General features: G+C 53.2%; 13 protein-coding genes across 13 annotated transcripts; 5 read left to right on the top strand and 8 right to left on the bottom strand.

Annotated features, from left to right (window-relative positions):
• Positions 1–281: 281 nt before the first annotated feature.
• J4E85_005394 (uncharacterized protein) lies at positions 282–1,052 on the bottom strand (the record flags this gene model as incomplete). The annotated part of the gene is made up of 1 exon (XM_051469640.1): positions 282–1,052. One exon carries the CDS (start codon positions 1,050–1,052, stop codon positions 282–284), a length of 771 nt encoding a protein of 256 aa, XP_051326471.1.
• A 437-nt stretch (positions 1,053–1,489) lies between these two features.
• On the bottom strand, positions 1,490–2,911 carry J4E85_005393 (uncharacterized protein; the record flags this gene model as incomplete). The annotated part of the gene is made up of 3 exons (XM_051469639.1): positions 1,490–2,631; positions 2,682–2,792; positions 2,890–2,911. The coding sequence occupies 3 exons, from the start codon at positions 2,909–2,911 to the stop codon at positions 1,490–1,492; spliced, it is 1,275 nt and encodes a 424-aa protein (XP_051326470.1).
• Positions 2,912–3,900: 989 nt separating this feature from the next.
• Positions 3,901–5,547, bottom strand: J4E85_005392 (uncharacterized protein; the record flags this gene model as incomplete). The annotated part of the gene is made up of 1 exon (XM_051469638.1): positions 3,901–5,547. The coding sequence occupies one exon, from the start codon at positions 5,545–5,547 to the stop codon at positions 3,901–3,903; it is 1,647 nt and encodes a 548-aa protein (XP_051326469.1).
• A 762-nt stretch (positions 5,548–6,309) lies between these two features.
• Positions 6,310–6,759, top strand: ROC1A (RING-box protein 1A; the record flags this gene model as incomplete). Its single annotated transcript, XM_051469637.1, has 3 exons — positions 6,310–6,408; positions 6,464–6,613; positions 6,661–6,759. The coding sequence occupies 3 exons, from the start codon at positions 6,310–6,312 to the stop codon at positions 6,757–6,759; spliced, it is 348 nt and encodes a 115-aa protein (XP_051326468.1).
• A 209-nt stretch (positions 6,760–6,968) lies between these two features.
• J4E85_005390 (uncharacterized protein) lies at positions 6,969–7,379 on the bottom strand (the record flags this gene model as incomplete). Its single annotated transcript, XM_051469636.1, has 3 exons — positions 6,969–7,166; positions 7,216–7,275; positions 7,329–7,379. 3 exons carry the CDS (start codon positions 7,377–7,379, stop codon positions 6,969–6,971), a joined length of 309 nt encoding a protein of 102 aa, XP_051326467.1.
• A 1,118-nt stretch (positions 7,380–8,497) lies between these two features.
• Positions 8,498–10,462, top strand: J4E85_005389 (uncharacterized protein; the record flags this gene model as incomplete). The annotated part of the gene is made up of 1 exon (XM_051469635.1): positions 8,498–10,462. The coding sequence occupies one exon, from the start codon at positions 8,498–8,500 to the stop codon at positions 10,460–10,462; it is 1,965 nt and encodes a 654-aa protein (XP_051326466.1).
• Positions 10,463–11,538: 1,076 nt separating this feature from the next.
• J4E85_005388 (uncharacterized protein) lies at positions 11,539–12,400 on the top strand (the record flags this gene model as incomplete). The annotated part of the gene is made up of 3 exons (XM_051469634.1): positions 11,539–11,613; positions 11,689–11,815; positions 11,892–12,400. 3 exons carry the CDS (start codon positions 11,539–11,541, stop codon positions 12,398–12,400), a joined length of 711 nt encoding a protein of 236 aa, XP_051326465.1.
• Positions 12,401–13,104: 704 nt separating this feature from the next.
• On the bottom strand, positions 13,105–13,527 carry J4E85_005387 (uncharacterized protein; the record flags this gene model as incomplete). The annotated part of the gene is made up of 2 exons (XM_051469633.1): positions 13,105–13,190; positions 13,227–13,527. The coding sequence occupies 2 exons, from the start codon at positions 13,525–13,527 to the stop codon at positions 13,105–13,107; spliced, it is 387 nt and encodes a 128-aa protein (XP_051326464.1).
• A 386-nt stretch (positions 13,528–13,913) lies between these two features.
• On the bottom strand, positions 13,914–15,132 carry J4E85_005386 (uncharacterized protein; the record flags this gene model as incomplete). Its single annotated transcript, XM_051469632.1, has 2 exons — positions 13,914–14,624; positions 14,677–15,132. 2 exons carry the CDS (start codon positions 15,130–15,132, stop codon positions 13,914–13,916), a joined length of 1,167 nt encoding a protein of 388 aa, XP_051326463.1.
• Positions 15,133–15,413: 281 nt separating this feature from the next.
• On the top strand, positions 15,414–16,302 carry HOB3 (BAR adaptor protein Hob3; the record flags this gene model as incomplete). The annotated part of the gene is made up of 2 exons (XM_051469631.1): positions 15,414–15,544; positions 15,627–16,302. 2 exons carry the CDS (start codon positions 15,414–15,416, stop codon positions 16,300–16,302), a joined length of 807 nt encoding a protein of 268 aa, XP_051326462.1.
• A 1,215-nt stretch (positions 16,303–17,517) lies between these two features.
• J4E85_005384 (uncharacterized protein) lies at positions 17,518–18,618 on the bottom strand (the record flags this gene model as incomplete). The annotated part of the gene is made up of 1 exon (XM_051469630.1): positions 17,518–18,618. The coding sequence occupies one exon, from the start codon at positions 18,616–18,618 to the stop codon at positions 17,518–17,520; it is 1,101 nt and encodes a 366-aa protein (XP_051326461.1).
• Positions 18,619–19,292: 674 nt separating this feature from the next.
• J4E85_005383 (uncharacterized protein) lies at positions 19,293–20,117 on the top strand (the record flags this gene model as incomplete). Its single annotated transcript, XM_051469629.1, has 1 exon — positions 19,293–20,117. One exon carries the CDS (start codon positions 19,293–19,295, stop codon positions 20,115–20,117), a length of 825 nt encoding a protein of 274 aa, XP_051326460.1.
• A 285-nt stretch (positions 20,118–20,402) lies between these two features.
• On the bottom strand, positions 20,403–21,359 carry J4E85_005382 (uncharacterized protein; the record flags this gene model as incomplete). The annotated part of the gene is made up of 1 exon (XM_051469628.1): positions 20,403–21,359. One exon carries the CDS (start codon positions 21,357–21,359, stop codon positions 20,403–20,405), a length of 957 nt encoding a protein of 318 aa, XP_051326459.1.
• Positions 21,360–21,431: the final 72 nt, after the last annotated feature.

Genomic DNA, 21,431 nt, shown 5'->3' with positions numbered 1-21,431 from the left:
GAGTGACAGATAACGATGTGTTCTTCGGTTGGAGTAAGACATCGCCTTCAGTATTGGTTTTATCGGTGAAATTGCAAGCCATAGGTCATATTACTTTTGTGCTAGCTTTTGAAAAGACCACTGCTTTCTCCATTTGACTCTCAAATATTTCATATGCTTGCTTTTGTTCTCTCTCGTCAGATTCTGAATCCGATGTCTCCTCCGTGCAAAGGTCTTAGACCTGCATCCATGACGAGCTTTTCTATCATCTCCCTCGATCCTTGAGCCTTGTACGTACCGAATCAGAGTTCTTTCGACATCTGCACGTGCTCTTCCCAATCGTCTCTAGACAGATCATGAATCACGTAATTCCAGTGATCCGGTGGTTTTCCGGCGACCATCCTCCAGTTGTCTAACCTGAAACCTTTCTTTGGTTGTGGGCTGATTATAGCATCGATACGAAGATCGACGCCAGAACGTGAAATAGAACGAATACCGAAGCCATGGCAAAGACACTCAACGAAATTTGAGATGCATTCCCGATCCCACCCCATACTGCGATAATCCAGTTCGGATATCGCAACGGTGACTTCGACATCAGCAGAAACAGTGTCGGCCGGGCGTAAACGAGCGATTTCCACAAGATACGAGCTGCAAGTGTAAACGAATTGCCACATGGCGTCGGAGGATCTGGCACCAGCGAGTGCTTCTTCAGGTGAAGTGGTGAGGCAGTCGTGCAAGTTGTCCTGGATCCAATTGCCAGTTGTCCAGTCGATGCGAAAACGCACTGGCTCCTTTACCATCTTCTGGAGTTTCTGAGCAATGATAGATGAAGCTTCTTGATTGACGAAGCGACAGGTTGCCAGGATTGACATCGGCAGTACACGTCGGTACAGGACAAGTTTACCATTGCCGTTCGAAGAGTCATCATGTCGATTCATGCGGACGTAGGGGAGCTCGTACTTTCTCGTGGGGTTGTACTTTTCTTTCCTTGTCGCTACGTCGATGGCTTCGTAGACCATGCAGCGCAGCTCAGCCGGGAGGTCGAGGAAGCGGAATGGTCGAGAGGACATAGTGACCGTACACGAAACGCTGGAGTGTCGGAGTTGAGAGTGAAGCTAAGTGGAAGACGAGGTGTATGAGTGAGGTCAAATTGACGTTGGAAGAAGGGGGAGTGCGAGAGAGAGAGAGAGAGAGAGTAGGTCGCGATGAAGATTTAAGTATCGGAGCCACTAACGCGGACGGTGAGTGGCGTGTGGGGATGGGCCTCACGGCGAGAGACGATAACGGAAGGTGCGCCACGTGCTGGAAACTCAATTTAGAGTCGCGGATGCATGGTGCCAAGTGAGGATATAAGTGCTGGGCATCAATATTACTTGCCTAACAACTAGCCAATGTTTGCATCCAAGACGAATTTACACCTGCTCGTCCTTCCTCCGGTGCAAAGCAAAAGCTACAAACTTTTCATATCGAAACAACGACATGCGTTCCACTGACATCCACGCAGAACCTAGATATCCGCAACAAAATGAAATCCACCCCACCTATCGCGAAACAGCATACCACCGGGCCTCCCATCCCTACCCTGACTAATCCGCTTCTCCAACGTCCAATCACCCTCTTTACTAGGATCCCACAGCTCAATAGGACCAACCTCTCGATCCTCAGCATCAACACCATCGATGGCATGACTACGCTGTTGCTGGTACCGAACATACTCGCTAAAGCGACTTAACACCAGATCGCCACTGCTGTCACGGACAGGAAGAGCCTGGTTGGGATCGAGTGTGAAGCGCGCTGCGAGAGGAGACTCAATGGAGCAAGTACGCGGAGTGCCGTGGCCAGAGGGAAAACCAAGACGCGCTTCGATGGAACTAGCCTGGCTGCGCGGTGTTGAGGCTGTCGCTGTACTGGTGCTGCCGCGGTTGCTGGAGGGGAGGACCATACGTGTGCCGCTTTCGCGCATGAAGGCTAGAGTCTCTTCGTCGAGACTATCAGGGCGCGGAGGGCGGGGCGGTGGTGGTCCAGGACGCTTTTCGAAGGGTACCGTGACGTGGTCTTCTGGGATGGGCGGACTGCAGAGTTGGGCCATGAGCTGAGGACGGGAGATGGAGACGCTGCGGTTTTGAGTCTTGACGAGAGATGCGCGCGATCCGCGTGCTGTTGACAGTGATGTGAGGACAGGACGGCGTGCTTTGAGGAGAGGGACGCTAGTAGGTATCTGTGGAACGGGCGGAGGCGTTGGTGACTGCGTGGAGTCGTTGTTCTTGCTGCCGCCGAAGAGACGAGAGCCTAGAACAAGAGTCAACATTGAGTTGACATTTGCATGAATAGCGGAAAACATGCCTTTTTCTCTAAGTAATGCGAAGTTGGGGCGTGACTTTGACCTAACCGGCTCTCCACCGCGAGCGTGTTTGTGCTCTGGAGTGGCGGAGAGGCTGCGCGAAGCTGGCGGAAGTGCCGGTGAGCTTGTTTGATACTCTTCCTCTTCCAAATCCTCGTAGTCGGGTAGGTTTTCGAAGCTATCGCCGTGCTGTCCTAGGGTGACACGCGTAGCGACTGGGGAGAGTGGCGTGGACGAGTTTGGATTGAAAGGCAGAGTAGGCAGTGGCTTGTTTAGCTTGTCGTTCTTGCGTCCAAAGAATCGCGATGCTGCACATGTTTTCAGTGTGTCTCCGCCTACATGCGAAGCAGTGACTTACGCTTTTTCCGCATATCCACGTCCTGAATCCCGGCGTCAAAGTCGATGTCCGAACTGTCGGCGATAGCGGTCTTCTCATCACGACTTGGGCTATCTCTGAAGAAGTGTGACGCTATTTGTCTGTTAACGCTAAGGCTTTTGCGGTTGTGGAGCGAGAGTGAGATCCATCCCGGGCTCAACGCTGCCTATGGGAGAGAATAAGACCCTACCTTTGCTCCGAAGACTCTTCATCCTGACGAGTTGCGGCAGTTGGCAGTTGTGACAATTCGATTTTGTATTAGTACGTAAGGTAGGGCGAGTGTTGCAAAGGTCGCGTGTTAGCCTGCAAAGAAGAATCAAAGCGATCGAGCGGGGGTGTGATTGGTGGTGCGTAAACAGGCGCGAGAAGACAACAGGAAAATGAACCTGCGCCCACTGGAAGTGCTCACTCAGGGTAGATCGCGACAAGTGCCAAGCAGCACTGGCACGTGCCGCTAGTGACATGGGATGGTGAAAGTGAGAGTTCACTCCCGTGATGAGCCGAAGGCAGGGAGAACCCTCGCTCGCCCAACAGTTAGTATGCCACCCCATGCTCTTGTCTGGGTCATATACTTCTCCTGCAGACAGAACAGTTGACGTGGAAATCAAAGTCAAGCGAAGAAACAATATAGGGAATCAGCTCACCATCACGAAGTCGTGCCGAACGAAAACCTTGTTTGGACATGAAAACTTCGTGCCTCCCGAGGGAGACACCGAAGCCGAGCATCATGCCCTTATATTTTTTTCTTGATTTTTACTTGTGGTTTGTGGTGATGTAGTGATAGTCGAGTTGAGTCGTGCCTGGATCCAGATCATGGACAGCAGAGAATTGTCAGAGGAAGCTCACTTCTCATAGCCAGTCGAGACATTCCCTAAAGTGCCTATGCACCAGAACATGAAACATGGTGCAAGAAAACGCCTGATTTCCAGCTCTTCAAATCCCATGTCCATGCATCCATTCATGAACAGTGACAAAAGAAACGCTTGCGCTGGACCAAAGAACCTGAGACGACATGCCCGTCAATGCTCACTACTTCCACGAAAAAGATGGCCACCAGCCATTGATAACGCCATAAACTCCAAATGAAATGACAATACAATCATGAACCATAAACATGGAACAAGTAGAAAATCCATATAAACAAGCGAATGTAGTGAGCCCAAACCATGCCCAAACATGGCAGGTCTCGTAGAAACAACGACTACCTAACGCTGGACTCGCCAGCCGGGCTGAGATTGAGCAAGCGTTTGAGATCCTGCTCCAGAGACAACGTATTGGAAGGGGTGGCGGTTTTCATGGGTGAGGCACCAGCAGTGGCAGCGGGGGCCGAGGTCTTGCGTTGTTTAGCAGCGACTGACGAAGGTACAAACGACATCATGCTGGTAGGGGCCTTCGGAGCAGATGCTGGAGGAGCATTAGCCGCCGTATTTCCAGTTCCACCTATGTTGCCTCGTTTCTGGTAAGTGTCGGGGCGAGGCTGTTGTGGCTGGTGTGGCTGCCGGCCAGGCGTCTTCCTACGGTTGTTTGGACTTTGTTGGTAGGGCTGTACATGGGGTGCTGATGGACGGGGCCCGTTGGCAAAGCCTGAGTTACCGTTGCCTGGCTGATCTCGGGAAAAGGCGTTGGGGTCCATCATCTGAGTGGGAGGAACAGAAGGAAAGCTCTGGAAGTTGCCCGGTCCGACCATGGGAGACTCAGCCGAGATCTCGGTACGAAGACCAGAGTTGCGTTTCTTTGCAGAATCGCCCTTTGCGGCTTTGAACAAGGGAGAAAGATTACGGTTGCCATAGAAAAATTCGGAGTCTTGGTTCGGCGGCGGTGCCTGCGGTGTGGTGGGTCCAGAGGAATTTTGGGGAGGTCGACCGTCATGGAAAGGTGATGGTGTGTGACCTATCATGAAACCTTGTGGACCCTGCGCATCCGGTCGAGGCGGTGTTGCAGAGGGCTTTTTCTGTGACATTGAGAGACGGTTCAGTAGGTCGTTCATAACATCATTGCCGTTGCCCTGTTGCTGCATATCCTTGAGCTGTGGAATCTTGGTGGGATCTGTAACGGAGCGATGCGAGGCGGGCGAGGCTGCTGGTGGGGGAGACATGTGTGCGTGCTTGCTTTCCCCGTCAAGCTCTATGGGAAAGACGCCATTCATGGAGTGTGACGAATCATGCTTCAAGTGCTGTGGCCTGGAAGTGTCCATTGGGTTGAAAGGTCCGTGGGAGGCTGGGCGTCCATGGTTGCCTTTAGCTCTCTCAGCTGCATCCGCCTTGAAAAGCAGGTCCAATGGAGATTGTTCATTACGAGGAGGAACGGCCACCGGGGCGCGGGAAGGAGAAGCAGAAGGACTTGGAGAAGCAGAATCAGAACTATCTTCGGGCGGAGGTGTTGGTGGACCAGCACGTGTCTTGGCCGGCACAGAACGAGAAAGAAACTTGGGTATAGGCAGAGCAGAAGGAGCCGGAGAAGCATGGAAGGTCGGGCCGGCATAGGCGGCCTGGATCTTAGCCGGGGTAGCAGACGGATTGATCGGAACAGGCTCAGATTCAGGAGGAGAGAAGACGCGGTCGATGGAGGGATGGGACTGGTTGGGCTTCCTCATGTTGCGCGGTCCAGAGAGCATGTGCGCGTCCTCACCTGAGTGGGACGCGCCTTCCGCGTGGGCGAGCTCAGCAGGCATCTTGCTCGGGGACGCTCCTGCCGCATTGTGTTGGTTCTGGTTGTAGCCATTGTGCGCGCGGTTGCCTCGTGGTTTGCGTTGCGACTGCCGGCCGGCGTTGGTGTGCGCTGCCTGAGCTGGGCTCTGCGGCTTGCCCCGGGGAGCGCGTGGAGAGGCCGTCGTCTGTACTGTCGACATGTGAAGCGTTGTCTGTGGAGTTGTTGTATCGTGATGGGGGGTGGGTTATCTGGTAGGGCGCAGGCGGACGCTCTTGGTTCGTGATGAGGTAGTGGGTTGGATGCGCGATGACGCGGTCTGTGTCTTTGTCTGATAAGGTGGGAATGTGCAAGGGTTAGATGTTGAAGTGATCATATCCAGATTCGCGGGGTATAGATAGGCACGCGCCGTTGGGTGAGATAGGGCGAAGAGTGAGGGTGTTGTGAGCAGAGTCGGTCGCATCGACGGTGAACGGCGCGGAGGTGGCTGTGATCCAACGAGGCTGATCTCGGCAAGGCGCACTGACGGTTGCAGCGGCGTAGGGCTGAGAGGTCGGGTTGGGTATGATGGAAGCGGGAGGCTGTCGGGCGCCCGTCTTTGAATCGCGAGGAGCGGTGGCATTATGGCGTTTGCTCGTCCGGAGGGTATTTGGACGCTTAGCGAAAGAATGTGCATTCCCTTTCACCTGGCACCTCGTCCCAAGGTTGGTACACAGGGCCTGGCCTTGGCATTCGGGAGCTCGTAGCTGGAGCCTGACGCCTGCACACTGCGCCTTCACCTACAAACACACTGGCAGCGCTGCAGCAAAACTTCGCCACCGCCATATAATCCCGCGAGCTGCACGTTGTTCCCTTTCAACTGCAACCGCCCGTACACCGCCTACCACCGCGCTGCGTCAACCCCAGCAGCTTCCACTCCAACCAACTCCCCGCGCACCCCACCACCCCGACACATCACATAATCATGGCGGATGTCGACATGGCAGACGCGCCCCCGGCGAAGACCAAGACCGGCAAGGCCAGTGCCGCAGAGGGCGACAAGAAACGTTTCGAGGTCAAGAAGGTAGGCATCACTCGACAGAGGGCAGAACATAGAGATTGAAGCTAACATGACGCAGTGGAACGCCGTTGCTCTCTGGGCTTGGGATATCGTCGTCGACAACTGCGCCATTTGCCGTAACCACATCATGGACCTCTGCATCGAGTGCCAGGCCAACCAAGCCTCTGCCACCAGCGAAGAATGCACAGTCGCCTGGGGCATCTGCAACGTACGCTCCATCATGACACTGCACTGACCCGTACTGACACATGACAGCACGCCTTCCACTTCCACTGCATTTCACGATGGCTCAAGACCAGACAAGTCTGCCCGTTAGACAACCGAGACTGGGAGTTCCAAAAGTACGGCCGATAGACGCTCGCAATGCCGTGGAGAGATTGGTTTCAGCAGGGACAAACATGAGTCTTGGTTTCATTCGGACGTCCGGCGTTAGTAGGGCCTTCACAAAAGGGCTATGAGAGCATGGAGAAGTAGCAGCGTAGGCGGTCATCATCGTCGAATCAGATTCCATTACGATCGTGAAGTGTTCTGACCATGCGACCCCCTTCCGTGTACCAGCGCGACTATCCGACTTTCTGCCCGTCTACGTCGATGTTGTACTGTGATGTCGCGTTGTGCGGCGGGAGCCAGTCCTCGGGGTTCTTGTTGTAGAAAGGCCACGGGGGTACGACAACCAGGAATGTGAGCGCGGAGCCGGCGAGGCCAATGTAGAGTGCCATTCGAATGTCTTGCTGCAGGAAGCCAACGATGAATGCGATGATCTGTGTTGTCAGCTTGTTGAAGTGCATCAGGCGGGTGAGGGACACATACGCCAGCCGCACCAAGTAAGACAGTGCTCAGCATCTCTGCAAGCCGCTGACCCTCAAAGTCCTGGTCGTGTTAGCACATGCATCAAGTCAGGTAGCGGCGTCGCTGTCGCATACAATCTGGCCCTCGACCGCGTCGCGCACCTGCTCCAGAAGCTGGTCGGCCATGGTGATGGGGTATGCTGGATGTCTGAGTCGTGATCGTTGTATTTGAAGGCTAGGTTGGTGAAGATCGGGAACGGATGTCACTTGGAACTCTACTGAACGTCTAACGGGCCTAACTGTCTCGGAGAGGTGGCATTACCACGAGCCGGGACATCTAGAAGGCAGGGGTCCGCAGCCGCACTAGCCTTCACTAACGGCGCCTCTTGATTTACGCCCAACATTGACGCAACAACAGCATTTGGTACCTGGTTCGCCATCCCAGGTGCAACAAGAACCTTGGCCGGTTAGGCCGCGGAATGTGCGGCACCACTTTCACTCGCTCTCTCCACAGCGGCCGAGTTCTCGATCAGTCACATGCATGACCGTTTGTCGTTCTCTGAGCGCGTCTGCCCAATCAGAGCGGGCCAGTAGGTTCCGTCGCTGCACAAGCTTTTTCCTTGACCCATCGCTCAGTCGCGGTATTTGAGTCCCGCACCGTCCCTTCAACAACACTTCCACCGTCCCCTGGACTTCCACCCACCGCACTTCCCATCGACTTTCAACCGCCTCACGATACCAACTGCCAGCAGTCGCGATCGCGCACCCTCCACCTCTCCGGCTCTTATCTCCGTGGACCGCCATCCACCACCGCGACTGATCGCTCAAGGGGTCTTTGTTTTTGCAACCGTCCCCTTACACCGCACCTTCTGACGCTACGGCGTCCATATACATACAAACCACCAAGTTGGCGGGACTCTACCTCGACAAGCTTTCCTTCATCCGCCCCTTGCTCGGCACAAAGGCCTGGGTATACGGCGGCGACCACAAGCCACCATAACTTGCCCTAACAGCAAACACATTCATTCGCTACTGCATCACCGTCTCTACATTTCTTCCTATTCCCACAGGGTGTGGAAGTCTGGCTACTGGACTCTGTCTCCCATCGGCTTAGTGTAGGGGACCACCCTACGCGAAGCCATCGTCAAGTTGAGCGCGCCCTAGAGGTGAGCGCTCACAAGCGACTCGCCCGCTTCTGTGGTTCTTGCGCTGCAAGAAGTCGCTGAATCCACCAACAACCTGGCTTAACCAAAGCATACGACATCTGATTCGGAGTCCTACTCATCGCCGCCTGAGTCGCCAATATGACTGACACTCCGAGATCCGAGAACCAGACGAGGTTCAGCACCCCGGTGTCTGACCTCGACGACCACCGCCACCAGCCCGTATCGCTCCCACGAGCCGATGCCACCTCACCCCCTAGGTCGCGCCGACCAACTTTCGCAAGCGTCCAGGGCCAAGACCGACCCAATATACTCCTCCAAGTCAACGAGGCCCTCGAGGCAGACATCACTCGGCGCGATTTCGAAAGCGCCGTCGTAGACGATGACCAACACTTGGCTCCCGATGCCTACATCCGCCGCGGTTCTCTGGCGCACAGCCCACAGGCCCGTCGAGAGACATTCAGGCGCCCGCGCGACCCGGCAGTCGAGCGCCTGACTAGGAGCAGGGCTTCGTCGACCACTTCGCGCTCCGTCTCTCCTCCCAACTCTGTCGACGCATTCGCCGGCCCTAGGCGCCGCGACCGTGCCAACACCCTCCAGAGCCATGCTGGTTCCGAGCTCGAGCTGGGGTTGAACAGGACGCTTTCTCGCGGCACTGCACGCCGTCCGACAATCAGCGATGAGCGTCCTGATGAGCTGCACAACGTTGAAGTTGCATCTGCACACAGCTCAGCCGAGGAGGATGTGTGCTTCCCTGTGGCCGAGGATACTGGCAAGACTACCAGGTTCGACTACGAAGAGTTGGAGGAGTTTGTCGCAGAGGCTCAAGAGAAGACGCCCATCGGCCAGCCTCTGCGTCACAAGGCGAGCACCGCTTCCAACCTTTCCACAAAGCCCAAGGTCTTCTCCGATCTCCGCCCCAAGTCCAGCCAGTCAGGAACACCCAAGACAGACAGCGATGCTTTGAGCCTTAAGAATGCGGACCCTGCGATCCAAGAGAAGCTCGCCGAGGAAGGTCTGTCACACGTATTCGCGGAGAAGCCGGCGCCAGAAGTGAAGCTCAACCGCTGGACGTTCTTCTCGTCTGAGTTGGACGACACGATCCATGCTGCCGAACTGGGCGGCCTGCTTATGCCCGGCGAACGCTTCCGCGATCTGTTTGACACCCCATCAGACGGCGGCGTCTGGTGGCTCGACATGGTCAACCCTACAGAAGAGGAAGTCTTCGCCATCTCCAAGGCTTTCGGCGTGCACCCTCTTACCCGTGAGGATATCTGCGTCCAGGAGCCGCGCGAAAAGGTGGAGCTGTTCCATCAATACTACTTCGTCTCTTTCCGTTCCTTCTTCCAAGCCGACAAGGAATCGGAGGAATACTTGGAGCCTGTCAACTTCTATGCTGTCGTGTTCAAGGAGGGCATCCTAACTTTCACTTTCTGCGAGAGCCCACACACGTTTTCTGTGCGCAAGCGTATCAGCCGTCTTCGCGACTACATCAACCTCAACGCTGACTGGATCTGCTACGCCCTCATCGACGACATTGTCGACAGCTTTGCACCTGTCATTCGGGGCATCGAAGATGAGGCAGATGCGATTGAGGATCAGGTCTTCACTGCGCGCATTGAAGATTCTCGCGCCATTCTTCGATCGATCGGCGACTGCCGTAAGCGCGTCATGCAGCTTCTGCGTCTCTTGGGCGGCAAGGCAGATGTCATCAAGGGCTTCGCCAAGCGCTGCAACGAGTCGTACAGCGTTGCTCCTCGGGGTGACGTGGGCATGTACCTCAGCGATATCCAGGATCACGTCGTCACTATGATGTCCAACTTGGCTCATTTCGAGAAGATGCTCAGCCGCGCACACTCCAACTACCTTGCGCAAATCTCGGTTGATCAAGTCATTCAAGGCAACGACAGCAACGCTACGCTTCAGAAGGTTACGGTCATCGCTACGATTCTCGTTCCGCTCAACTTGATTTGTGGTTTGTTTGGTATGAACGTCAAGGTTCCTGGTCAGGATGGCAGCCTCGGATGGTTCTTCGGCATTATTGGTGTTATTGTCCTTTTCGTCGCTGTCTGCTTGGGGGTTGCTAAGAGGATGCGTTACATTTGATTGAATTCGTTGGTTGGTAATTCCCTGTTTTGTCAGTTGGACACTGTCTGTCCCTGTTTCTCCTATGTTTAGTATCGTGGTTTTTCATTCAGTATACGTATTAACGCCAGCGCTGGTGTACCGGAGGTTGTCATAATTCGGGGTCATGTCATACACGATCATGTCGGCATTAGATATACTCTAGATTAGAAAAGTATTGTTCTCATCGCAAAGCACTTTGCTGCCAGCACATCGTCTGGGTATAAGAATGGGATACTTGTGTGATGATCTCACAGATCGACAACTACGTGTGGCTTTCGGTAGAAGGTAGTAAGAAGCAAACAAGACAAGCCAAAAAAGAAGGCGCGCGTACCCTATACAATAAGCCATAAAGCTAGAGATTAGCGTACGCGAATAGACAAAGCAAAAGAATGCTTTACAGCATTGTTTCAGGTGTCGATAGTGCCCATGATGACATCACATGAAACGGCATGCATTGGTAGCGCGTGTTTATACTACCTTGCTCATACGCTCACATGACATCCAGAGACGCGATGATAGATGGAAGGGTAGATAAGCCGCAACTCTGTGCTATCACGCGAGCAGACAACCTTGGGACGCATCCAAGGTGACATTCCGTACCGTTCCTATTCGTTCCGAGGTCGGAAGGAACACTGCCAAAGCCAGAATGCGCGGCATCCAAGGCGCCGAACAGCAACTGTGCCGACGATGAAAGAAACGTGGTGACGGTGAGCGCCTGCAGTCATGAGGACCAAGTAAGGAAGGTTCCACTCGTTGTCCGCGAGTTCGGAAGCGGTGACTTAGGCTCCTGCCGAGGGGCGGACTAAGTGATCCTTGTTTCGGCGAGAGCATTCGATCATGCAGCGCCTCAGCCGACCGACTCCCTTAAGTACAAACTCTCGCCCTTCCGCCGCTCTCTCACTCCTTGCATAAACCACCAGGACGTTCTCTCTACCCACACTCTCACTTTTACACGTAGACAACACCCAACCGACCGCCTCGGCGAATACAGTACTGTTCCTGCACCCCCACGAACACTACACGCCTCAGCAAGGACCCCGGACCGAGAAGGCAACATGGCGGAAATGGCGCAGCGGATACTCATGAATGAGTTCAAGCAGCTCAGCAAGGAGAAGTGGACAAACATCGAGGTGCGTCTTGGTGACATTCCCTCAGAGTCACAGTCCTAGTGGCGATGCAGGAGCACCGAGCTAACCACGTCACAGCTCATCAACGAGAACGTCTTCGAGTGGAGTGTCGCCCTGATAGTCATGAACGAAGAGTCCATGTACTACGGCGGCTACTTCAAGGCCAAGATGACCTTCCCTCGCAACTACCCGCATAGCCCGCCAGGTACGTCACTGCCAATACGCGGATCCAGGGATGGAAGGAGTCGCGAAGCGCAGGGCAGGAGCTAACGGTTTACCAGATTTCAAGTTTATCCGCCCGCTCTACCACCCCAACATCTACCCCGACGGCCGCCTATGTATCTCCATCCTCCACCCACCCGGCGATGACGAGATGTCCGGCGAGACTGCCGCCGAGCGCTGGTCACCCGTGCAGCGTGTCGAGACGGTCCTGATATCCATCCTCTCTCTGCTTGACGATGCCGAGGTTTCCTCACCCGCTAACGTCGACGCGGGAGTCATGCTGCGCAACAAGCCGGAGCAGTACAAAGAGATGGTCAAGAAGGATCTCGAGCTGTCAAAGGCGGACATCCCCACGGACTTTGTCATGCCAACACACGAAACAGCGTGGAAGAAAGAGAAGGACGAGGGCGAGTTTGACATGAGCTGGGAAGACAGCGATGCTGAGAGCCTGGACTTTGGTGGCAGCGAGAGCGACCCGGACGAGGACCAAGAAATGGATTCCGACTTCGAAGGCGATGATGATGATGCTGAAGATGATGAGGACGCCGATACCCCCATGAAGCGCTAGACGTTGCCCATGGACTGCAACTCTGAGCCCCTCATCATGCGAATATCTCACATCCGCATGCCAGGGCTACTTAAGGGTGGGTCCCCAGCGTCTGAAGAGGATTCGGGTTCTGACACCCTCATCCTTGTCCCTTCACCGGCAGTATCACCTACCTCAACACTCCTCTCTTCGTCATCATGCGATTCGGCGGCCCCTACTCGATTTCCCCCTCACCCCCGTCCAACGATATGGTGGACACTCGCGCACTAGGAACTGCGCATCGCCCTCTCACCCCCTTGCCCAACTTTCCATTCCTCGGTTTTCTTCCACGTCTTCATCATAAGCGCGGCGTTCGGTTTCGGCATGGTATTCATGGCGTTACGCCTGCAACGGGCTTTCACGCCTAGGGTTCGGTCACGGTTAGGATGGCATCTACACTGCATAGGAACGGAGTTCTTGAATCATCTTTTCATCATGCGTGGCATGGCTACTTTGGGCTTGCAATTAGCGGCGCAGTGGCTGCATGTGAATGATCGTAGACTAGGGAATGCATAAATTACACATACATACTCTTGGGATGACTCGTGTGATGCACAACTGCCTGAAGGTTGTGCGCTTTTAGTTTCGACTTAGTCTTTCAGCAGCATCTTGACGATATCGCTTTTCAGTCTTCCACTAAGTTACAGATATATGTCAATCCCCAACCTGAATGACTTGCCACCCTCCTATCTCTTCCGATATTGTATACTCTCCTCACTGACCTTCTTCCACACTACGTCCCATTCATCGTCTTCAACGTCATTACAGAAGTCTGTATCCTGCAAATACTCAAAAAGGGTCCACATACTGACACCCTTGCAACCTTCTTTTGGACATAGAGCATTATCCCCAGTCCACTTTCCATTACACGAATCACAAGTCCACTCTTCGTCGGAAATATCTGTCCCCAGAATCCATCCGCCTTCATGGAATAGTTTTTTGAGGCCTTCGTCGCGCGGAGCTTCTTCGCTGATGTGCTTGACGACCCTCTTAACGATGATGCTGATATCGATGTCTTGTTTACCCGTTCGCCATGGTTTTATTTCTTTGAGTATGGGTGGAGGTATGGAGGGTGGAGGTGTGGAAAGCTTGAACTCTTCGCCCGTCATCGCGACGTCGTGTTCGAGGATGCGAGTGTGGTGTAGTCGCTGAAGACTGTCGGTACAGGCAGACTTTTCCTTATGAATGTGGAAGTGGGCACCGGGGAACGATCATGTGTTTGATGTTTGATGTGGTATTTGGAAATAGTGGTACTTGTAAAGTGCAGTGAAAACTCAGTGGTATGTAGGAGTGATGAAGAGGTCGCTACGAGGTCATATATACTAGCTATGACTCGAAGATGTATTGGTCCGTGGGATATTGTACAATTGATGATGATCACAAGCTTAGTCTTTTAGAAGACAGTGCGTGGGTCTCGTCACCCTTGGAAGGTGCCGTAGCTGTATGCTAGACTCTCCAGTCTGACAGGTATTTCATGGACTGAATACTCGGTGGTTCACCATCCAATGCCCATGGCATTCCTGACTCTCTCCATCGTGCTCTCGGCGATTTTCTCTGCTCTTTGCGCGCCTTCATCTGCATACCCTATAAGCTCCTTCTGATCTCCACTCATCAACTCCTGGTAACATTCTCTTATATCGTTGATGCCCAAATCCACGGTATCGGCGACCCTCTCTTTTAGAGCCCGCATGCTGAGACTTGTCAAGTCAATCGCCAGATCTTCTGGTGACGCAGCAAGCGACTCATCAAAATGATACATCAGGTCCACAAGGTTTGACACACCCGGTCTGGTTTCGCGGTCATAACTCACTCCTTCTATGGAGTCTGTCAGTGCCGTCTTCAACTTGGCATGTATTTCCTCTCTTGAGTCTGTTATCAAGATGCGACTCTTCGGTTTCGGGTCGCTCTTGCTCATCTTTTTTGTGGGTTCAGTCAGACTCATGACTCGTTTTGCGGGACTCAGAAGTGTTTGTGGAACAGTCAACAGGGGCTGTGACTCCGAGTAGACGTGGTTAAAGCCACTGGCCAGCTCGCGCGTGAACTCGAGATGCTGCGCTTGGTCTTCACCAACTGGGACGTGGGTCGTGTTGTAGAGGAGGATGTCGGCGGCTTGTAGGACCGGGTACGAGAAGAGGCCAAGTTTGAGGGCGTCTTTGTTGTTGGAGGGATCGAGAGGGGATGCATTGGATGGGAGGGAGAGCTTGCTCTAAGACAGTGTCAACATTATGCCTCCTAGGTCTACTTCTGCGGTTGTATACCTTCCACTGGGTCATTCGTCCCAAGTAGCCCATGCTTGCACCACAACTCAGGATCCACATCAACTCTGTATGCTGCTTCACGCTACTTTGCGCAAATATGATGCATCTCTTCGGATCAAGTCCTACTGCCAACAGACTAGCCAGCATCTCTTTCCGCCATCTTGCCAATTCGCTCGGATCTTGTTTTATCGTAATCGCGTGCAAATCGACTATTGAGAAAAGAAGCGTTGTATCCGGAGATGCCTCGTCTTGCAGCTTGACCCATTGCCGCAGTGCGCCGAGATAGTTTCCAAGATGCGGTACGCCGGTGGGCTGGATCCCCGAGAATATCACCTGCTTCTGGTTCTTGCCGGCATTCTGTCTCGCTGGCGAGGCGATGGAGTACTTGCGCAGGCAGCCTGAGCATACACGAAAAGGCGAGGGTGCTGCACGCTGCAGCGGTCGAAGTGAAAACATTGAAGTCAGGTCGTTGTATCAAAATCGGAATCGCGGTTGCTCAGCCACCAGAAAGCGCGGCCGGGGTCTTGTAGCGTCGTCATTGTGGCACTGCCGCCCGCCAACAACCACTCGACTGCGCCCAACCACGGCCTCCTTCTCCATTCACGCTACTCTCCCCACAACACCACGACTACCACCCACGATCCCAAGCCTCACACACCTCACTATACATACCGTCGCCCGGAAGTAGAGGGACTACAGCGCAATCATGTCTTGGACCGGTAAGGAGCCCCTCGACGATGATCCAGGAAGCCGCCGGCTCACCAGACGCAGGGTTCAAGAAAGGCGTCAATCGCGCGACGACGCAGGTTCTTATGAAGACTGGCCAAGTCGAGCGCACAAATGACCGCGACTTCGAGACTGAGCAGCGGTACGCTCTCCAATCCATCAGATGCATACCTCATACAAGAATAAGGCATCCCACCGTAGTACCACGACTAACATGATGCCAGCCGGTACCGTACTATGGAAACCGCCGCGAACAAGCTGCAAAAGGAAGCAAAGGGCTACCTCGACTCTCTGCGCGCCATGACCGCCTCACAAATGCGCATCGCCGAAACCATCGACGCCTTCTACGGCGACGCGGGCACCAAAGACGGCGTATCGCGCTCCTACAAGCAAGCCGTTACCGACCTAGACGCCGAGACGATAAAAGCCCTCGACGGCCCCTACCGAACAACCGTCCTAGACCCCATCCAGCGATTCTGCTCTTACTTCCCCGACATCAACGCCTGCATCACAAAGCGCGAACACAAGCAAATGGACTACGACCGCATGCGCGCGCAAGTCCGGAAGCTCACCGACAAGCCTGACAAGGACGTCACCAAGCTACCGCGCGCTGAGAAGGACGAACAACTCGCCAAGGCCGCGTACGATCAACTCAACGACACCCTCACAACTGAGCTGCCCCAGCTCATCGACCTGCGAGTACCATACCTAGACCCTAGTTTCGAGGCCCTGGTCAAGATTCAGCTGAGGTTCTGTGCGGAAGCGTACTCAAGAATGGCGCAAGTGCAGCAGTATCTGGATGCGAACACAAGAGATCAGTATGCACAGGGCGAGCTGGATGCGCGAGTGGAGGAAGTGCTGCAAGAGATTCGGGACTTGAGTATTGCGGGTACTGTCTAAGAGCTGGGAAAGGAAGATATGTTCTCAGTGTGTGGTACATGGTAATTTCTGTGGCGTCAGAATCGTTGGTTTTGCAGCATTGAATGGATTGCGTACGGACAGGTGGGATTATGAAAGGATGGCAGACCTTGTTCTAACGATTGATTTTACACCATCCAAGCTTGATGACGTTCTACCTAACCTAGTTGTTCCAGATCTCTTCATTTGGTCCGGGCGCCTGATACGAGCTTTCGTGTTACCTCGATGACGGGTCTGGTCACAGGATAGAGTGGCTAGTAGACATGACTTCGAAGAAGAGTCGATTTACATCGTGTCTTCCCAATTTCCCGCGATTCTGACAAGATGGATGACTCTGCTCGCGCACACGGTCAGATATGTACTCAGCAGTCAGAAGAACGGCACGATAGTCATACAGGGACGAGTATAAAAGGAGTTTCTTTCTTTCTCCAGTCTACAACTTTCCTACACAGTACAGGCCACAGCAGTGAAAGTACAGCATCAAGATACAAAAACAACACTTCCCTCAAAGTATCCTCTGCTTCATTACTATCGTCTACTTCACAGCCACTGTCCCACAAAGATCTTTCCAAACAACCACTCCAAAGTCCAACGCAACAAACCAGTCTCCATATTTACACCTCACCACGATCATACGTACGCCCCGAAGACTTCGCTGATAATGTCAAACCCCAACAATCTCGCACCGAATGAATGGCATTTTGGTACCAGCGCAGGCTTCAATGACAATAGCCCTCCATTCGATTACTGGTTTTGCGACTATTGCAACCCGATGCAGCATAACTATCTTGATGCGGAGCAGTGCCAGGGGTGCTCGAAAAAGAGATCCAAGAGGGATAGGGACGGGTACAAGACTCATCCCAACAGAGGGGGCGAAGCAACGAGGTCGAAGTGTGACATATTGTGAAGAAGGTTGATGCGGGATGATGCGGGGCTGGTGACGGAGAAGGGAGGTATTGGCTGCAAGGTGTCAGGATTGGGTGTTGAGACGGGGAGAAGTTGTGGTGTTTGACTTGTGGTCACAGGTCGGGGCGGTGATTGCAAGACACACAAAAACTGCTTGTGTAGGCCAAGCCAATAAAGCCCTTTACTGAGCAAGGACTTCTACATGTTGTAAAATGGTGATGGACCGCACATACCGAGTTTAACCGAGCACTATGAATTCGACACGAATGCCTCATTAACAAGAACATCTGACTACGACGCGGATGTTGACTCTTCAACCTTCTTACATGTCTCCGCGATGAACTTTACATCCTTGAAAACTGGAGTAAATCGTTCGAGATGACCTTTGAACACACACGACGCACCGACATCAGGCTCCTGAACGTCTTTCGACAGTTCCACAGTGACATCCTTCTCCCAGCCATTCGCATAACGAGTCTTCTCCCTCTTGACGCTCACTTTGACACTCCTACCATCCACCTCCTTGACCTTGCCAGCAATTCGAAAGCAGCACCCGCTGCTCGGTTCGACAGTCTCCGGATCCTTGAGAACGTCGAGACTCTTAGGCCAGCCCGTGGGAGGGGAAGACCCGGTACCAAGGCTTCCACTGAAGCGATAGTGCCCGTATACCAGAGGCTTCAGATTCTCTGCCCACACCGTGTCCTGACCGGTGATTACAACGTTGACTTCAGTGCTCAGAGGAGATTCCCAGGGCCAACCACATGGCAGTATCCTAAAAGGATCGAAGTCCGAGCCTCCCACTCCGAAGTCTGTAAAGTTTCGCTCGACGCGTATGACCGTAGCAGTGAACGCTATGTGTATCGGACTTAGTCCCTTGGCGAAACGAGAATCGTCCAGCGCTTCTGCGAAGTCTTCCAGTTTGACAGTAGGTGCGTTTTGATGAGACGCGGTGATAACGGCCCGATCGGTCGCTTCCCAGAACCTGCAGCTACTGCTCCGTTCGTTCATCTTGATCATGCCTTGATTCGGAACCATGTCCTCGTACTCGTATATACTGGGACCACCTGGCTGGTCGTTGTCCAGAAGTCGTTCTAAGCTTGAGTTTCGTTCCAACCAGGATTTCGGTAGGTCGCGCAGACCAGCTCTCAGGGCAGGATTTTTCTTAAGTATATCGTTCCGACCTATCATCCCCTTGAAGACGATGAAGTCTTCGATATAATCATAGTCTTCATCGTATGCTTCTTGTATTGTCTTGCCTTTAAATTTACCGAAGGTGAAACGGTAGGGGCCGCGGCTCTTGGGTGCTGCGCGCGTCTGGGTACGTCGCTTCTTTGAGGACTCGGCATTGGAGGATGCGGCTGGTTGTCGCTGTCGCTTGACGCCGGAGCTCATCGTGGGTATCAGAAGAAGTCGTTCGCTTGAATACGAGATCGCAGAAAGGCAAGAGGAGAATTTTGCAGCATTAAGTTCGGACCTGGAGAAGAATAGTCAAGCGCTACAAGCGAGGGAATCTCGATCGCATAACACGGTATGCATATGAAATTGTGCCGCAACTTAAGTAAGGGTACGCGGCTCGAAGTTACGCGCAACGCGTCGGCGATGTAGAGCACCTGCACGACGCGTGGCTAAACCACGAACAGTAATACGCCCTGGAGAAAGCAAATGGAAAACGAAGTCGCCAAGGAGCTTTTGGTCAATACTTGAAGACACTACCGCGACACGATTTGACCTCGAGAGGGTCGCATGCGGAGAATGAGACTAGTCGTCCTCCCATGTGCACGGCTGTGACAGCCGTTTGAAAGTGGGGGCTGACATGGCCCGAGCGTGTGCTGCAAGGATCCCTGAACGTGTCACGGTGATTACCATTCTACCTGCGTCACCTACCTTCCACTCGTAAATTGCATGTCGTCCCTCAATGTGCGACACTTCGAATGGAAATCCCGCGCTGTAATCGATGATGCTTCGTGCTGTCGTTGTAGCTATCGCCTCAGTGTGCTTGCGAGACCATCAAACAAGTCGCAGACACCAGCCCCAGCTATTTGCTCTGGTGTTTGAACAATGAAGACATGACGGAAACGAGGATCGACCTAGCCGGTGGCTTCAGAGCTTTATCGAACGACTTTCTCAAGTCGCAGTCTAGTTCCCTGCGCGAAGCCATGCGGAAGAGGGGGATTCATCCCCATGACATCGCGGACGCTCTCATGGTAGAGGGACAAGATGATCACGGGAACTTTTGGAACATCACAAAATGGGACAGGGTTATCGCACAAAATGTAGGCCCTGAGTTTGACCAAGTCAACATAGGAGGCCCACTGCCGACCACGATAATGTTCACCGGCACCATCGTCAGAGTAGAGCAATGTTGGGCCGACGAAGGCGAAGACGGCCTGATGACTTTCACGATACTGCCATGTGGCTTTCCCCGGAGCGAAACCATCAAATGCCACTTCATCTCTTCAGCTACTGCGCCCTTGTACGAGGAATTGCCAGATATGCTCTATAAGACGTATAAAGTCATCGGCAAGTTCTGCAGTCTCGGTCTCTACAGCAGCATCCACGACATCAAGAGCATCGAACTGGCGAGGAATCCAGAACCTGCTAGTCTGAAGACTGGCATCTGCTGGAAGATTGAGGGCCGCGTCACCTATGCTTGCATCAAGCCTTTGTTCGAGTCCGTCTTAGTCACGTACCTTGAGGTTGATCGTGATGCACGATTTCCTGTGTACGCCAAATTGTTAGAAGGCGCGCCAATACCAACAGTCGGGAAACTTTATCGTGCCAATGGTATCACAATCCCGGAAGACGTCAGTGAACATGGTCTAGGAGAGACCACTTATTACGCTAAATGGCTTGAAGAGCTTCCGGAGCCTAATCCTAGCAAGGCAATCTAGCACAGACACTGATAAGTGAGCAGATTGAATTCTGTGGGAAAAGAGGAGATGACATCTTCAAAAGTTTTATTAAGGCCCTAGGATGGGTTTCGATGGCATCTTTCTGGAGGAGAAAATATAATACCAACAAAGCATAACCTTAAAAGAAACACGAGCAAGTTTGTGCCACCCATGTCCGTCCCGATTGAAAGCGTATCACGAGCATCTTGAACGCTCTTCAACCTTTCCACACCCCCTTCTCAACATCCGTACCGTAATAGATCCTTTCCATAGTTCCCTAGCGCATTATGTCCAGTCCCGCTCCCAAGCTTCTTCATCAATAACACCCTCGTAGTAGACTTCAAGAGGAGGTTCTCCCTCTTCCCATTCTCGTGGCTCCCGCCTTACATCGTACAGGACGACGCTGTGCTTGCCATCGTAATCATTTTCCTCTCCAATGACAGAGTATCGTTCGCGGATGTCCTCGGTAGAGTCCATACAAGGACCGACATGCTGTTGCATTTCAACTCCTACGTCTTTGAAGAAACTCCGGAAGAACGGAGTTTCTTCAATCGGAGCATCTACCAACGCGACATAAACTACGATAGCATCGTTGGACAATCGGGGAAAAGATAACGAAGGAGCCTTCTCAGGATCGTGCCGAGCGAAATACATGGCCGCGGAGTTGGCAAAGTTGGCAATGACCTCGCATGCTCGCTCGGAGTATTGGTGGTATGGCCAACCCGTTTTGCCATATTGGTCTGCATCCGATTTCCGCATGATTTTGTCCACCTTCTTTACGCTGACTTTCTTTGATCTGGCTTCTTCGCACACTCTGCAAATCTTGCTGATAACCTCACTGTTACCGTCCATTTTATCCCATGACCGTTCATTAACGATGATACGGGGGACTCGCATTGCTTGCGGGACTCGCTGTGCTTCAACGATAGATTTCATCAGATGTGCAGCCTCCGCACAAATTGCTCGACACGTGAGATGAATGGGCGTTATGGATTCGTAGTTCGTGATGGCAACGTATCGATTCACGAATCGAAAGCGACGTTGGCAATCTGCCGCATATTCGTAGATCATAAGACGCAGCTCCTTTGGTAGATCGAGGAAGCGGTCAAATGACCGGGGCCGACGTGGATTTAGCGCAAGTTCTTCGTAGTACTCCCGTGTGTCTTCGTTCATGTCGTCGCTGTTGCAGGTATCGGAGTGTTCTTCCTCAGAGTCGGACGATGTTGAAGGTGTATCGCGCATGGCTTCAGACCAGATTGCATGAGCCTCAGAACGGATTGCATCAGTCTCAGAACGGATTACAGCAGTCTCAGA

This window comes from Alternaria conjuncta (genome assembly GCF_024043145.1).
Source record: "Alternaria conjuncta strain BMP 0040 chromosome Unknown scaffold_7, whole genome shotgun sequence".
NCBI classification, from domain to species: Eukaryota; Fungi; Ascomycota; class Dothideomycetes; order Pleosporales; family Pleosporaceae; genus Alternaria; species Alternaria conjuncta.
This window is presented reverse-complemented; position numbering and strand designations above follow the sequence as displayed.